This window comes from Pteropus vampyrus, unplaced genomic scaffold, assembly GCF_000151845.1.
Source record: "Pteropus vampyrus isolate Shadow unplaced genomic scaffold, Pvam_2.0 Scaffold21, whole genome shotgun sequence".
Classification (NCBI taxonomy): domain Eukaryota; kingdom Metazoa; phylum Chordata; class Mammalia; order Chiroptera; family Pteropodidae; genus Pteropus; species Pteropus vampyrus.
The window spans coordinates 12,659-28,091 of NW_011888802.1; the positions used below are offsets into that span (position 1 = coordinate 12,659).

The 15,433-nt window shown below is 36.6% G+C and overlaps 1 protein-coding gene and 1 pseudogene across 1 annotated transcript in view; both read right to left on the reverse strand.

Annotated features, from left to right (window-relative positions):
- Positions 1–15,118, reverse strand: part of LOC105288995 (endothelin receptor type B) — a 25,406-nt gene extending 10,288 nt beyond the window's left edge. Inside the window, exon 1 of the mRNA XM_011355463.2 lies at positions 14,567–15,118. Coding sequence (XP_011353765.1) covers positions 14,567–15,052 — 486 coding nt within the window. The 5' untranslated portion in view covers positions 15,053–15,118. The remainder of the gene's footprint in view (positions 1–14,566) is intronic.
- LOC111736683 lies at positions 2,457–2,575 on the reverse strand (annotated as a pseudogene).
- Positions 15,119–15,433: the final 315 nt, after the last annotated feature.

Below are 15,433 nucleotides of genomic sequence, written 5' to 3' on the forward strand. Positions count from 1 at the left end.
TGCCATGCCAGGAGGACACTCACACATCTCTGTGAGAGGCCAACATGGTAAGGAACTGAGGCCTCCTAAAAACAATGAACATTACCTTGCCCGATTTGTGAATGAAAAGATACTCCGGCCCTAGACACAGACCTTAAGATAACTGCAGCCCCTGCCAATATCTTAGCTATACTCCCATGAGACCCTGAGCCAATGGCTCCTGAATTCCTGAACCACAGATACAACGTGAGATAATAAATGTTTATTATTCATGTAACTAAGTTTTGGAGAAATTTGGTGTTCATCATTTGATTATTAATATATTTATCATTGGTCACTCATTTAAATTAGTCATAGAGTCACATTTGAACCCACATGGTCTGATTCTGGAGTATGTAGTATTTTGAGGAAACTGATCTTAGAAAAAAGAAATGTTTAGAATTAAATGAATATTAGTACTTTTAAACACATAGCTATGTGTCAAACAATGGTAAAATATCTAGATGCAGAGTAAAATTTTCTTTTAACTACCTAGCTATTTTATTCATATAACGTCCCCAAATTTGGAAAGTTTCAATCATTTTATTGCCTCTTAACTATTTTCAAAGCATGCAAGTATTAGATTACAGAGGTATAGCATTCAGGTAGATCAAGATGAATGAGTGTCCAGGCCACTGAAAAGAAAGAAGTCTGGCCAATGAAAATGAGCTCTGCACCGAGGCCAGGCCCAGTTTTGAGGTTACTATTGTTTTTGGCTCAGCCTAGAAATTGTATTATTGCTCTTCATACCACTGGGAGGCCTGCAGCCCAACCTCTGACCTAAGTTATCACAGAGGACAGGGAAACACAAACTGAAAATTCAACACAGAGATAGTCACAAAGCTAATCATAACTAAGAGATTATAATTTTGTAATCTACCCTTCCAAAGGGAAAGGAACTGCAAAATAGGAGGCATTAACCTTCATCAGCTTTTCAGAATTTCAGGCTTTCAATTCAGACCTGAATGCTGCTGGTCCTTAGTGGCAACAAATGACTCGTGACTGAGTGCTTACTGTCACTTCTGTTATCTTGCAGTGGGAAAGATGACTTTGACAACCTCTACCTCTCTCTGACCAGAAGGCTTTGTGGATACACTGAAAAGGCTGATAGCCTGTGACAGAAACCATGCCCACTACTGATGCTCATCTCTTTCTTAGTGGCCTCCAGCAAGAAAGTCTGAGTAAGTTAGTGCTTAGAGCTTATTTAAAAAGGAAAGACATCAACCTCTTGTTTAATGGTAAAGAAATCCCTGGGTTGGGAAAAAGCCATAAAGTTAAAAAAAAAAAAAATTACTCTCAACCAAGATGACCTCTTTAAAATTTGTTAAAGAAATATCATTATAGATTTTTATAATTTCTAGTAATTATTTCTAGTAATTACTAATTTGAAGTCTAACAATATAGCTTTCCTCTTTTTAGAAGAAATTGATTCTCTTTACTGCAAGAGGGAGAAACTCTAACTTTAAACCCAGCAATAACACATTCTTATTCCTTATGTTTAGGTTCTTCTTTAGACTTTATTCCATTAAATTAGATAACTTAAGGGCAAAGTCTAAATACTAAAGACAAAACAGTCATGTAATCAAAGAAGTTTCTCTGGTCACGAAAAGAATTTTAGTGTTTGATATTGTTACTAGGTCCCTGCTACATGAATTAAATTTTTAGGTCCTGTTTAAAATTAAATTTGAATATATGGTACCTAATATTTAGCAAATGTGAACCAGTTAGAAAATACTCTCATAATGGACACTGGTTTTCAATTTATGATGGTTCATCTAAGAGCTTTTGTTACTTTGGGTCCTACGAGCAATGCAGTGTCCATTTGTCAAATGATCGCCTATGCTTGTGTTGACCCCTTTCTCCTAATGCTTATACTGCTTCTCTAGCACATTTCTTTTGTGTGAATAAACACAAATAAATAAAGTAATTAAAACTAGATTTAAAAAAGACTTGACCATAATGATTATAAGGTTTCTATTCCAGGATGACCATAATTTTATAACTTTATGTTAGAACAGCTGTTTGAGAAAGGATATAGGCTACAGAATCCAAATAATTAGTTTATATTACATTATGTAATTATTTTTAGATTATAAAGATTTTTTTTTTTAATTTCTGAAAGGATAAATAGCATGGATGAGGAATAGCTATCCTTTCTTTAAGGTTATTCTTAAGAGAGTTCTACAAAATCTCTCTAACTAGGGGATTTACATTTTTCATTTTTCTTTTTAATTAAAAATTACATTCTTGAGAAATTAAATGAAGAAAACCCTGCAATACACACCAGCCCCATAAAGTCAGGAAATGCCAGTTAACCATCTTGCACTAACAAAGTTTAATTTGTCTCATTAACCCTATATATCATTTTCCCTATTTTTTAATATGTATGTATGTATGTATGTATGTATGTATGTATGTATTTATTTATTTATTATTTATGCCTGCAGCACCTGGTCTTCCTAGGTGGTCTCTTATCCAAGTACTAACTGGGACCAACCCTACTTAGCTTTCGAGATCAGACGGGATCGGACTTGTTCAGGGTGGCATGGCAGGAGACCATGGACCGTAGCTCCCCTGGGGCGTGAACCCAGGACCTTCTGCATGTAAAGCAGACATACTAACCGCTACACTATGGAACCATGTTCCCTATTTTTTTTAATTAAAAGTAAACACTGAGCTTTAACTGCTTATTTGTTTCAGAATATCATGTAGCATTCATTCCTAGCACAGAGCCTGACACACAGTGCTCACTCATCAAATGCTTATTGAATAATAGTGAATGAATGAGTGAATAGATGAATGAATTAATTTGATTGCAAGTCAGAAATCTTCTGATAAAACTTTTGTTACCGGCTTTTCACTTCTCATATTCTAAACAAATTATTTAGAGAATTAAGATGACTGTGCATTTATTTTTTTTTGTATTGTCTAGTCCATGTCCTCCCCTCTTCCAGATGCTCAGGTCTTATTGTCAAATAGAGCCAGGGCCTTGGGGTGTGAGAGTTGGCTGTTCTCTTGTTGGAGTTCTACCTTCCAAACAGGCCGGAAAATGTGAAAAGCAAAAATTCCTCTCCCATTCTCTCTCTCCTACTCAAAACTGTCAAGGAAATGACTAATCAAAAACAGTACCTACTGTTTCTCACTATCTAATGAATTCTATGAGGAGCTTTAGTTGCAAATTTGGTGGAGATAGATGCAGTAAGCATAGAGACACTGTAAGAGATGATCATTTAAGAGGGCGGGTGAGCAACGCGTTAACGAAGACAAACCAGGGTTACTTTGCCAAATTGCTGTCTGTTCCATCTCGTGATGCACTATGAACATTTCATTCAAGTGACTGGTATTATGTTTTTATAGTGACAGTCAAAGAGGGAAATAATGGAGTGGTGTGGAAAAGGGTGTATTCTTCTGTTTTTATCTGTTTCCTGTAGCAGATAAGAGTTTTTCTGCATTTGAACTAGCATTTTAATCTTTATTCAAGGATTTCATCCTTATTCAAGGATTTCCACATCAAGGAGTTTTTCTGCATTTGAACTAGCATTTTAATCCTTATTCAAGGATTTCCACAAAATAATCTCCCTTTCTTTTTTTCACATGTACATACAGAATTTAAGGTAAACTGCTGGTCGAGTACATAATAAATATTTTCTTGATATACATTTATTTCACTTGTGCCTTAAAGGACAAATATCAATTATAAGTTCCATCCCAAACCCATTAAAATACACTTAATCACTTAAAGGTTAAGCATTGTGAGTTAGAACTACGTGGGTCAGAAAAAAAATGTCAGCTTCTAATTATATAGAAGAATGATATTTAAATAGGCAAGAATGTGAACAGTGCCCCCTGGAGTTGTGCAAGGCAGAAACTTTCTAGGAATCTGTTGTGTGCATACCCACAAAACAGAGGGCTTTTCACTCTGGAAACATTCTTATGACTTGCTGAAATGGAACAATGACTCCATGAATATGAATTAAGCTCCTTGAAACAAAATCTCTAAGAGAAACAAAGAAATAGAAAAAAAGATTTAAAAAATATGTCATAGGAGAAATTTAAGTTCACCTTAAATATATTTCCCTATCAGTGTTACAATGAAATTTATTCCCAAGCCTGTAACAGGAAAATAATAAATGGATAGCTACTCTCCTATTATCTGAACTTAAAAATTTACCCACAGTTTGTGCTTAAAAACTTTCATTGACACACTACGTATTTTGAAAGACTCACCTAAAAGCATTATGATATGCTGTTTACCTCACCTATTATTAAAGTCACTTATCTGAGCTGGCTCTTCTGAGATCACCATGACATTTGAAGGAACTGAGGAATTATAACCTGATGGTCTCAAGGCTCAGAAAGAGACTCTCAAACTTAATGAATTCAGCAAACCTTATTAGGTAATTTCATGTCTTACTTGAATCTAATTCTACCCAGAGAATATCTTAAAGGATACTGGTAAGCTACTAAGAGAAAATGTTTGATTGCTATGAAATCCAAAAGACCTTTAAAATATTTTTAAAACACTGAGGGAGGGGGAAGAAGACAGTGTAAAATGTAAACATTCAGAGCAAGTTTTCCCCCTTTCTGGAAACTATGATGGAGCTAAAGAGGAGGGAAATAGAGAGAGGATACAGGTCAGGAGGCATGAGTATGGCTGTTAGTCTCAGGGACAGAGAATTGCTCGAGTTATGTTTCAGTCAACTTTGCTAATAAATTTCTGACACAACAATGATCTTCCTCTCTCTCTTCTACAAATAGTTTGGTCATTTTCGTGTTTCTATACATTTATAAGAGAAGATCTATAGGGAAAGTGAAATAATAAATCTCTAAAGTAAAAGCATTTGAAAAAAAAAGAAGTCTAAAATTAGAGAAGTTGTTGGCTAAGATATACCCATACACAACCCTCAGCTTTTTCCCAAACATAACCAACCTCCTTTTAACTTTGCAAAGCACTGAAAGAGAACGTTTCACATCATAAATTACAGCTTGAGTCTTATTTCAGTTCAGGCTTTATCTGTCAACACCCTTTAAAGCACTTAATCACTTATTAGCATTTGGCATGTTTCTGTAAAAATAATCAACTATAGCATATTACCCACACAGAGATAACCTTATATGGTGTGTGTGTGTGTGTGTGTGTGTGTGTGTGTGTGTGTGTGTGTGAAATGAAGAACACAGTGCCCTGGCCCTGACACAACAAGGTCTTGGCTATGTCATCCTCTTATACAGTTATGGAAATATCTTCGAACTTGAACAACTCCTTTAAAGTGAGCAAAGAAAAAATGTAGAGCCTTTAATACATAACCCTTACCGTGTGGAAAGAAACACTACCTTAATATTTTAAGAAGCTTAGATTTACGAAGTGACCAAGTAGCAGTTTAAAGACAAACACAAGAAGTACCATAGAGTTAACCTAGGGTAACTTCATTGCCCAAAGCCAAGTGTTTGCCAACCATTTTGTCATGGGAATCAGTGAAACAGTGAATTAGAAATATGAAATTTGAGTTTCTGGGTTATTTTAATTCTGCTATCGACCTGTTATTCAGTTTTGACCAATATCTTCATACAGAAAAGGGAGCAAACTTTCCCATTCTTTTTCATCTGGACTGTTATAAAAATATGAGTTAGAAAAATCCCCCTGCCTTACATCTTATTTATAAAATCTTTTGTCAACAAGCATCGGTCTGGTATTGACTGTTGCAGACACTGCACTAGGTGGGCCAGGGTGTTAGTTTTGTTTGTTAATAAATTGAGGTTATTCAGAGTAATCATCTTACTTTTTATTAATACTTTTTATTTCTTATTTTTATTTATTTATTTTATTTATTTATTTTTCACTTGATGTAATTTGCATAAGTTTTACATATTTCATCTCTTTTATCCTATCTATCTCCCCCTATTAATACTTTTTAAAAGCTAATACTCTAAATGTGCTTAATTGGTGCTCCTTAATTTTTTTTTTTTTTTAGCTTTAAATAAATGAATCTCAAAGGTTATCTAGGTTCCATTTTGGGTTCAAAATGCTTTTAAAAATCTCAAAATATTACTAAAATATTAGTAAAAGATCTCGCTTACTTAATGGAAATGGAAACAGTATTATTACCTTGGAAGAAATTAGACTTCCCTACCCAATGACACCTTTACCTCTGGTATTGCTCCATACAAATAGACTTCTGTTTACTAATTGAAAAATTATGCCTTCAAAAGTTAAATCTGATGGTGTTCCATTAACTTCTAGCTCTAACTATGAAACTAGTTAATTATACACCAACTTGTTAAGTACTAGAAGTAGTCTAAAATCAAATAGTGAGAAAGGTGACTTTGTTCAGGTAGATAGTTTTGATCGTGTCACAAGCAGAAAATATATGATTACCTGACAAGGTCACTTGACTCAAAACTCATTTGTTGGTTCAGTGAAGCAATTCCACATTTTGACATGCCGGTATTTTAATGTTAAATATACTCTACCTTAACCAGTTAAACGTTAAAGATCAGCAGTTTTGCCTCTCAGAGGTATGAAGGCAGCCTCCTGGCCTCTAAAAGTAGCCTACAAAGTCTTGATGGCAAAGCCATCTAAAAGCACTCCAATAGGTCACCAGCCTAATTTTCACTGGTATTATGTTTTTATAGTGACAGTCAAAGAGGGAAATAATGGAGTGGTGTGGAAAAGGGTGTATTCTTCTGTTTTTATCTGTTTCCTGTAGCAGATAAGAGTTTTTCTGCATTTGAACTAGCATTTTAATCCTTATTCAAGGATTTCCACAAAATAATCTCCCTTTCTTTTTTTCACATGTACATACAGAATTTAAGGTAAGCTGCTGGTCGAGTACATAATAAATATTTTCTTGATATACATTTATTTCACTTGTGCCTTAAAGGACAAATATCAATTATAAGTTCCATCCCAAACCCATTAAAATACACTTAATCACTTAAAGATTAAGTATTGTGAGTTAGAACTACGTGGGTCAGAAAAAAATGTCAGCTTCTAATTATATAGAAGAATGATATTTAAATAGGCAAGAATGTGAACAGTGCCCCCTGGAGTTGTGCAAGGCAGAAACTTTCTAGGAATCTGTTGTGTGCATACCCACAAAACAGAGGGCTTTTCACTCTGGAAACATTCTTATGACTTGCTGAAATGGAACAATGACTCCATGAATATGAATTAAGCTCCTTGAAACAAAATCTCTAAGAGAAACAAAGAAATAGAAAAAAAGATTAAAAAAATATGTCATAGGAGAAATTTAAGTTCACCTTAAATATATTTCCCTATCAGTGTTACAATGAAATTTATTCCCAAGCCTGTAACAGGAAAATAATAAATGGATAGCTACTCTCCTATTATCTGAACTTAAAAATTTACCCACAGTTTGTGCTTAAAAACTTTCATTGACACACTACGTATTTTGAAAGACTCACCTAAAAGCATTATGATATGCTGTTTACCTCACCTATTATTAAAGTCACTTATCTGAGCTGGCTCTTCTGAGATCACCATGACATTTGAAGGAACTGAGGAATTATAACCTGATGGTCTCAAGGCTCAGAAAGAGACTCTCAAACTTAATGAATTCAGCAAACCTTATTAGGTAATTTCATGTCTTACTTGAATCTAATTCTACCCAGAGAATATCTTAAAGGATACTGGTAAGCTACTAAGAGAAAATGTTTGATTGCTATGAAATCCAAAAGACCTTTAAAATATTTTTAAAACACTGAGGGAGGGGGAAGAAGACAGTGTAAAATGTAAACATTCAGAGCAAGTTTTCCCCCTTTCTGGAAACTATGATGGAGCTAAAGAGGAGGGAAATAGAGAGAGGATACAGGTCAGGAGGCATGAGTATGGCTGTTAGTCTCAGGGACAGAGAATTGCTCGAGTTATGTTTCAGTCAACTTTGCTAATAAATTTCTGACACAACAATGATCTTCCTCTCTCTCTTCTACAAATAGTTTGGTCATTTTCGTGTTTCTATACATTTATAAGAGAAGATCTATAGGGAAAGTGAAATAATAAATCTCTAAAGTAAAAGCATTTGAAAAAAAAAGAAGTCTAAAATTAGAGAAGTTGTTGGCTAAGATATACCCATACACAACCCTCAGCTTTTTCCCAAACATAACCAACCTCCTTTTAACTTTGCAAAGCACTGAAAGAGAACGTTTCACATCATAAATTACAGCTTGAGTCTTATTTCAGTTCAGGCTTTATCTGTCAACACCCTTTAAAGCACTTAATCACTTATTAGCATTTGGCATGTTTCTGTAAAAATAATCAACTATAGCATATTACCCACACAGAGATAACCTTATATGGTGTGTGTGTGTGTGTGTGTGTGTGTGTGTGTGTGTGTGTGTGTGAAATGAAGAACACAGTGCCCTGGCCCTGACACAACAAGGTCTTGGCTATGTCATCCTCTTATACAGTTATGGAAATATCTTCGAACTTGAACAACTCCTTTAAAGTGAGCAAAGAAAAAATGTAGAGCCTTTAATACATAACCCTTACCGTGTGGAAAGAAACACTACCTTAATATTTTAAGAAGCTTAGATTTACGAAGTGACCAAGTAGCAGTTTAAAGACAAACACAAGAAGTACCATAGAGTTAACCTAGGGTAACTTCATTGCCCAAAGCCAAGTGTTTGCCAACCATTTTGTCATGGGAATCAGTGAAACAGTGAATTAGAAATATGAAATTTGAGTTTCTGGGTTATTTTAATTCTGCTATCGACCTGTTATTCAGTTTTGACCAATATCTTCATACAGAAAAGGGAGCAAACTTTCCCATTCTTTTTCATCTGGACTGTTATAAAAATATGAGTTAGAAAAATCCCCCTGCCTTACATCTTATTTATAAAATCTTTTGTCAACAAGCATCGGTCTGGTATTGACTGTTGCAGACACTGCACTAGGTGGGCCAGGGTGTTAGTTTTGTTTGTTAATAAATTGAGGTTATTCAGAGTAATCATCTTACTTTTTATTAATACTTTTTATTTCTTATTTTTATTTGTTTAATTAATTTATTTATTTTTCACTTGATGTAATTTGCATAAGTTTTACATATTTCACCTCTTTTATCCTATCTATCTCCCCCTATTAATACTTTTTAAAAGCTAATACTCTAAATGTGCTTAATTGGTGCTCCTTAATTTTTTTTTTTTTTTTAGCTTTAAATAAATGAATCTCAAAGGTTATCTAGGTTCCATTTTGGGTTCAAAATGCTTTTAAAAATCTCAAAATATTACTAAAATATTAGTAAAAGATCTCGCTTACTTAATGGAAATGGAAACAGTATTATTACCTTGGAAGAAATTAGACTTCCCTACCCAATGACACCTTTACCTCTGGTATTGCTCCATACAAATAGACTTCTGTTTACTAATTGAAAAATTATGCCTTCAAAAGTTAAATCTGATGGTGTTCCATTAACTTCTAGCTCTAACTATGAAACTAGTTAATTATACACCAACTTGTTAAGTACTAGAAGTAGTCTAAAATCAAATAGTGAGAAAGGTGACTTTGTTCAGGAAGATAGTTTTGATCGTGTCACAAGCAGAAAATATATGATTACCTGACAAGGTCACTTGACTCAAAACTCATTTGTTGGTTCAGTGAAGCAATTCCACATTTTGACATGCCGGTATTTTAATGTTAAATATACTCTACCTTAACCAGTTAAACGTTAAAGATCAGCAGTTTTGCCTCTCAGAGGTATGAAGGCAGCCTCCTGGCCTCTAAAAGTAGCCTACAAAGTCTTGATGGCAAAGCCATCTAAAAGCACTCCAATAGGTCACCAGCCTAATTTTCAAAAAGCTCTCCACCACCCCTGGACATCTGATTACACTCAGATTTTATCAAACTGATGCCCATCAATATTTGCCTTATCAGTTTAGAAACAAATTTGTTTTCGAAAGCAATTTGCTTACACATAAAGGAAGCTATATTTGAGAATTAACTATATTAACTCAGTTATCTATGTAAATATAGCACAAGGAGTGAAATTGTTAACTAAAATTCATAAATAATTTTAAAACTCATTATTTGCTCAAGAAATTTCAACTTCTTGAGAAGTTAAAATAAATTAAAGAAATTTTAACTTAACTGGCAATCAAGGCTTGTTGAATATCACTGCTAAATCAAATGAATCCAAGCCAACTAACCAACCAACCAACAACATAAAAACCTCCATAGCATCCACAAGTGCGCACAGTTCTTTTGCTTCCCACATAACTTTGACATTGGCGCTACTATAATTCAGTAGTCAGATAGGCTCTTGTAGGCAACAGACATCTAGATTACCCCATTCATTTTAGTTTATTATGAAGGATATAAAAAGTAGCTTGCAAATAAGGAGAGATGCATCGTCATATCAGATAACTTAAACCTGGCTTTTGGGTCTGGTACGTATATACACCATGTAACTACTGGCATGGTGATCCGTGTATATATTAGAGATAGACATCAATATGTGTATATCTCTATGGAGATGTATAAAATAGTGATTCTATAAAATAGTGATGTATAAAATAGTGAAACTAAGAGTAAAACAATAACTTTGGCCCACAATATGACAATATCTATCAGAATTACAAATGCACATATCCTTTGATTCAGTAATTTTAATTTTAGATATTTACCCTTCAGATAGAATCACACATGTGTGCTAAGCCATATGTACAAAGATGTTATTTGTAGTCATGATGATAATGGCAAAAGCTGGAAAAAACCCTACAAATTTCCATTCTTATTTACATGCACAAACACACACATACACACATACACACACTCATTTATTTGCTTACTATGTGTTATACACTGTGACAAAAGATATTTACCTACTTATGTGTCTATACATACTTAGAATATTTAATATGTTTATAAATATGCATAAACATACCCATCTATATATATTTTAAATATCTTTGGATGATTGCATTTTTCATTTTTCATCTGCATGGTGTTATGTAATATAGTGTGTAACAGCCCTAGTGTGTGCTGCTGAGGAGGATAAAGAGGCTTTTATTTTCAACATGTTTACATAAATATTTCAAGCACTGGAACAGCTTTAATTTGCTGAATGTCCTGTGATATCTCTCCGGCCTCCAACACTGGATTTCATGGTGAGGAAGACTGACTCTACCTAGAAGTTTCCAGAGACTCAGTTCCTTGAGGGAGGCAAGACAGAGGTTGTCATCTCCTCACAGCAGCACCTCCCTGTGACGTCCTGTCTCATTCTCCAGCGGTATTAAGGACTATGGCTTCCAGCAAGAATTTTCACATTTTTTGGTTTGTCAACGTTATTGAACTCTAGATTTACTGAACTCCAGATCAAAATGTAATAGATTTACTTTGACGTTTCTGGGCCCCTGGGTGTGCCAACAGATGGGTTGGAGGGTTTTATGAATACCCAGAAATTACGAATGTGTGCACACATATGTATATTTTAATATATTATATGTTAATCACAATTATATACATTATATATCATGTATTAATTATACATAATAAAAACAATTTGCTTGATTCTCAAAGAGAACGGTAACATTCTACAAAAAAAACAAAAACAAAAACATAAATCGCTGGCTTAGAGATTCAAGTCCCCCACTTTAGGATAAATTTAAATGGCATTCATAATTCACTTAAATTACTTTCTGTGAAGTATAATACCTGACTACTCTGAAATAATAAATGCATTTTTAAAAACTTACTTATATGGTGTCATAATTATTTAGGATAATAAATAACTTCTATCTAGTCCTGGATTAGGTGTTTCAGTAAACAAAGCTTTTAGAATAACAATGCTATTATCAATATTACACACTACAGATCATCTGAACGGGATTTCTGGAGAGAGAAATCTTCAGATGACTCAAATTGAACCTGAAAATGCTTACCAAGTATCCTACTGTGTCACATAATTTCACTGAAGCACTCCAATGAGGCCCTCACAACACTCCAGGTTGGAGAAGGGCATTCTGTGCCTGAGCCTGCTCAGTGCAGGAGGCCGGGGAGGGCCACAGGTGCTGGGGCCAGGCGGCCTGGCTTCAAGTCTGCTTTCATCACTTTCTAGTGGGGTGACATTGGGCAATCTTCACCTCTCCAACATGTAGTTTCCCCATATAATAGGGATGATAACAGTACCTCCTCCATAAGGTTGTCACAGCGATTTAATGAAATAAACCAAGTACCTAGTGCATAATAAATGGTTGCCATTGTTACATTACGCCTCAAGTGTTACCTATTTATGCATACTACAAAAATCAACCAAAGGTTACTATATGGGGTTCAATGATGGTAAACCTAGCGATGGGACCTAACTCTTTGTGATGGATTTGTTTATGACCAATATAGAAAAGGAGATGGTCATATTTGTAATGATTTATTAGTTTGTTTATTTCAGAAGTGAAAACACAGCTTTAACAGACTAAATAGCTTCAGGCAAAAAGATGTAACTTCCTAGGGAAATCATAAAGGAATTTGAAATGAAAATAAAATCTGCGTGCCCCCTTGGGAGTCAAATATTCTGTGACTTATTGAGTGTAATAATTTGACTGGACAGAGGAAGTAGGATGGTCCTGGAAGAGCTGATTTACTCATGCCTGAAAGCAACACCAGAGTGTTCTTAGCCCCTCCTTCCACGTAGCACTTCAAGTGCTGGCTTAGGAAGGTTTCTGACCAGGCTAGATGTGTGGGGTTTCCTGGAACCTCTCTAAACAGGCCTTTCACAAAATTCTGTGCAGGACTAGCAGAACTAGATGTAACCTCTCTTTTAAGAAGGATCTTATTTCATTTATTTTAAAATTTCTCACAACACCTTGTACTCTAATGTTTCTCAAGTCAGTTTTGATGAATTGAATTAAAATTCCTCTGCCAGATTGGAACAGTAAGACTTGGTCTGTGGGACTCCTTAAGAAGTAAATGGGTCACTTCTGACCCAAAAGGAGCTGTGATTGCATTGAAGAGACTCATTTCAGACTATGCTCTCCAGAGTTCATAAGAACCAGTTGTCATGCAGAATTTTAGAATTTCTTCTATTTATCACCAATTTCTGGGAATATTTCCTTCTCGGGCCTTGTTCCTAATCTGAATCCTATCTCTAAACCTCAGAAATCTCTAGAATTCCCTTAAAATATGGCTATTTGGATTAGAATTTCCAGAGATTCATGAAGGACAATTTAAAGGCATGGCTTATGATAACTTCTGCCACGAAAGATGAAGCAAAGGCTCTACAAGCCTTTCTCAACTCCACATTCTGCTTTTTTTTTTTTTTTCCCTGTACCCAAGTCCAGGACTAGCTTAAAGCAAATCTTCAAAACACGTTACCATTCCTCTACACTTGGGTTCTGTTTTTATATTTGATTTTCTATTGCTGATCATAATGGGGAAGCAGAGTTTTACATATTTATACAGTCTTTTAAAATGTTCCAGCTCTTTCACTTGGGCTATTTTTCTTAATACCACAAAACCCCAGTAAGTGGGCACTAGAAGCCTTGTTGTAGAGTTGACGAAACTGAGGCCCAGGGATGTTAAGATGTGTCCAGAGATCCAAAGCAACCTGGTGGCAAATAGTGTCAAGGTTTATGTTCTGACCTTGCTCTCCATGCCTATTCCCTCTGATGCCCCTGGTGATCACACAGTAGTGTTAGCTACTGAAACCATTCTTTACAGACTTAAAGTTGAGTGCTCTTGGTCTTGTCCATGAAGTAACCTATAAGGTGTGGCTGGCTAGTACTTTGAATTAGCCTGATCCCACCTTCATCTCTTACTCATTGTGAAACCTTGAACATCCTATTAATCTTCTGTAAAATGGAGTAATATTTACTTGTGGGTTGTTGAAGGAGTAAAAAAATGTAATACATCTATCCCCAGTGCTTGCCTTACTGCAGGCATTCAATAAAAAGTAGGAACAGTGCAGTTATACACAACAGAGGACCTGTGTTTTCCCACTCGCCAGTCTGAGCCTCTTTCTTTTAGGCTATTTGTTTCCTAAAAACGAATTCCAGTCCCTCTACTTTCAGAGTCCTCCAAGAAAATGCTTCCCAAGGTTAGTATTCACATACATCACCTAGATATCTTAAGATGCACAAGTTTGATTTAGCAAGTCTGGGGTAGACTTGTTGTTCTAACAGGCTCTTGAGTGATATCAATTTTGCCAGTTCATGGACCAAACCTTAGAGATAATGTACCCAGTGAGCTGGACTTAGGGACAAGACCCTTCAGTACACATGGTTCTCAAACTTTACAGTTCATCCTAATAACGTGGAGAGCTTTTAAAATAAAATATATATATATAGTGTCCCACCCCAGAGTAGATTTGAGGCTATAAAATGTCATTTCTAACACATTCTCAAGTGATGTTGATGCCTCTGGGGACTACACTTGTTCTAGGCTTAGCATTGGTACTGAAGACCCGTAGGTAATTTGGTTGCAATGGTTGCTGACTTTTAGGGGGGGATGGATCTTCTTGAATAAGCTCCCTCCAAAGTCTCTCCCATCTCCCTCTACCTAACCAGTTGCTCTCTCATCACGATATTAGCAGGTTCCCTTTACCTTGTAGACATTGATGGGGATGTCAATGATGATGTGCAGCAGGTCTCCCAGAGCCAGGCTGGCTATCAAGATATTGGGGCCATTTCTCATGCACTTGTTCTTGTAAATGATTCTCAGCAGCGTGGAGTTTCCGATGATGCCCAGCACAAACACTAGGCAGGACACCACCGTGTTGATGTATTTGAAAGTTTCTTTGATCTCAATGGTTCCTTCACACGGGGGCGGAGCGAGGGTCCGTGGAGGGCCTCTTGCCGGCTTCCCTGTCTCAGGAATCTGCGGAGGTGCTGATGACCGCGGCAAGCTGACGTTGGACCCCCTCGGCCATGAGGTCTTAGTGGGGGGCGTCATGATCTCTCCGGTCCCCAGAAGCAGTGGAGTGGCCCCAGCTGACGGGAATCCCCTCTCTTCTCCCTGGACCTCCGCCACGCCGCAGGCAAGGATCAGCGCCACCAGGGCGCGTCCGCACAGGCTTGGAAGCTGCTGCATGATGCTATCTGCTCCAGTGGGAGTCGGGTGGCCGCTCCGCAGCTTTCAGAGTCTGGAGACCAGCAGGGGAAGGAAGACAGGACACTCGGTTCAGCTGCACCAGCCACGCCCCGGCAAACCGCTGGCGCAGAGTCCAACCGCGCGGCTACTATCCGCATGCAAAAATAACTCAAGTTTGCGCGCGAGTGGGAAACTGGCGAGTGCGACCAGCCTGCGCCCTTAGACTGTCCTCCCAGAACCAGTTTTCTCGGTGGTTTTTCTCCCCTGAGTCCCTCCCCCTCTCCCCTCCATCTCCAGTGGTAAATGTTTCTCAGTGGGGCGGGACATTCTGGAAGGGGTGTGTCAAGGAGGGAAGCATGGGTGTCCAAGGCAAAGCTCTGA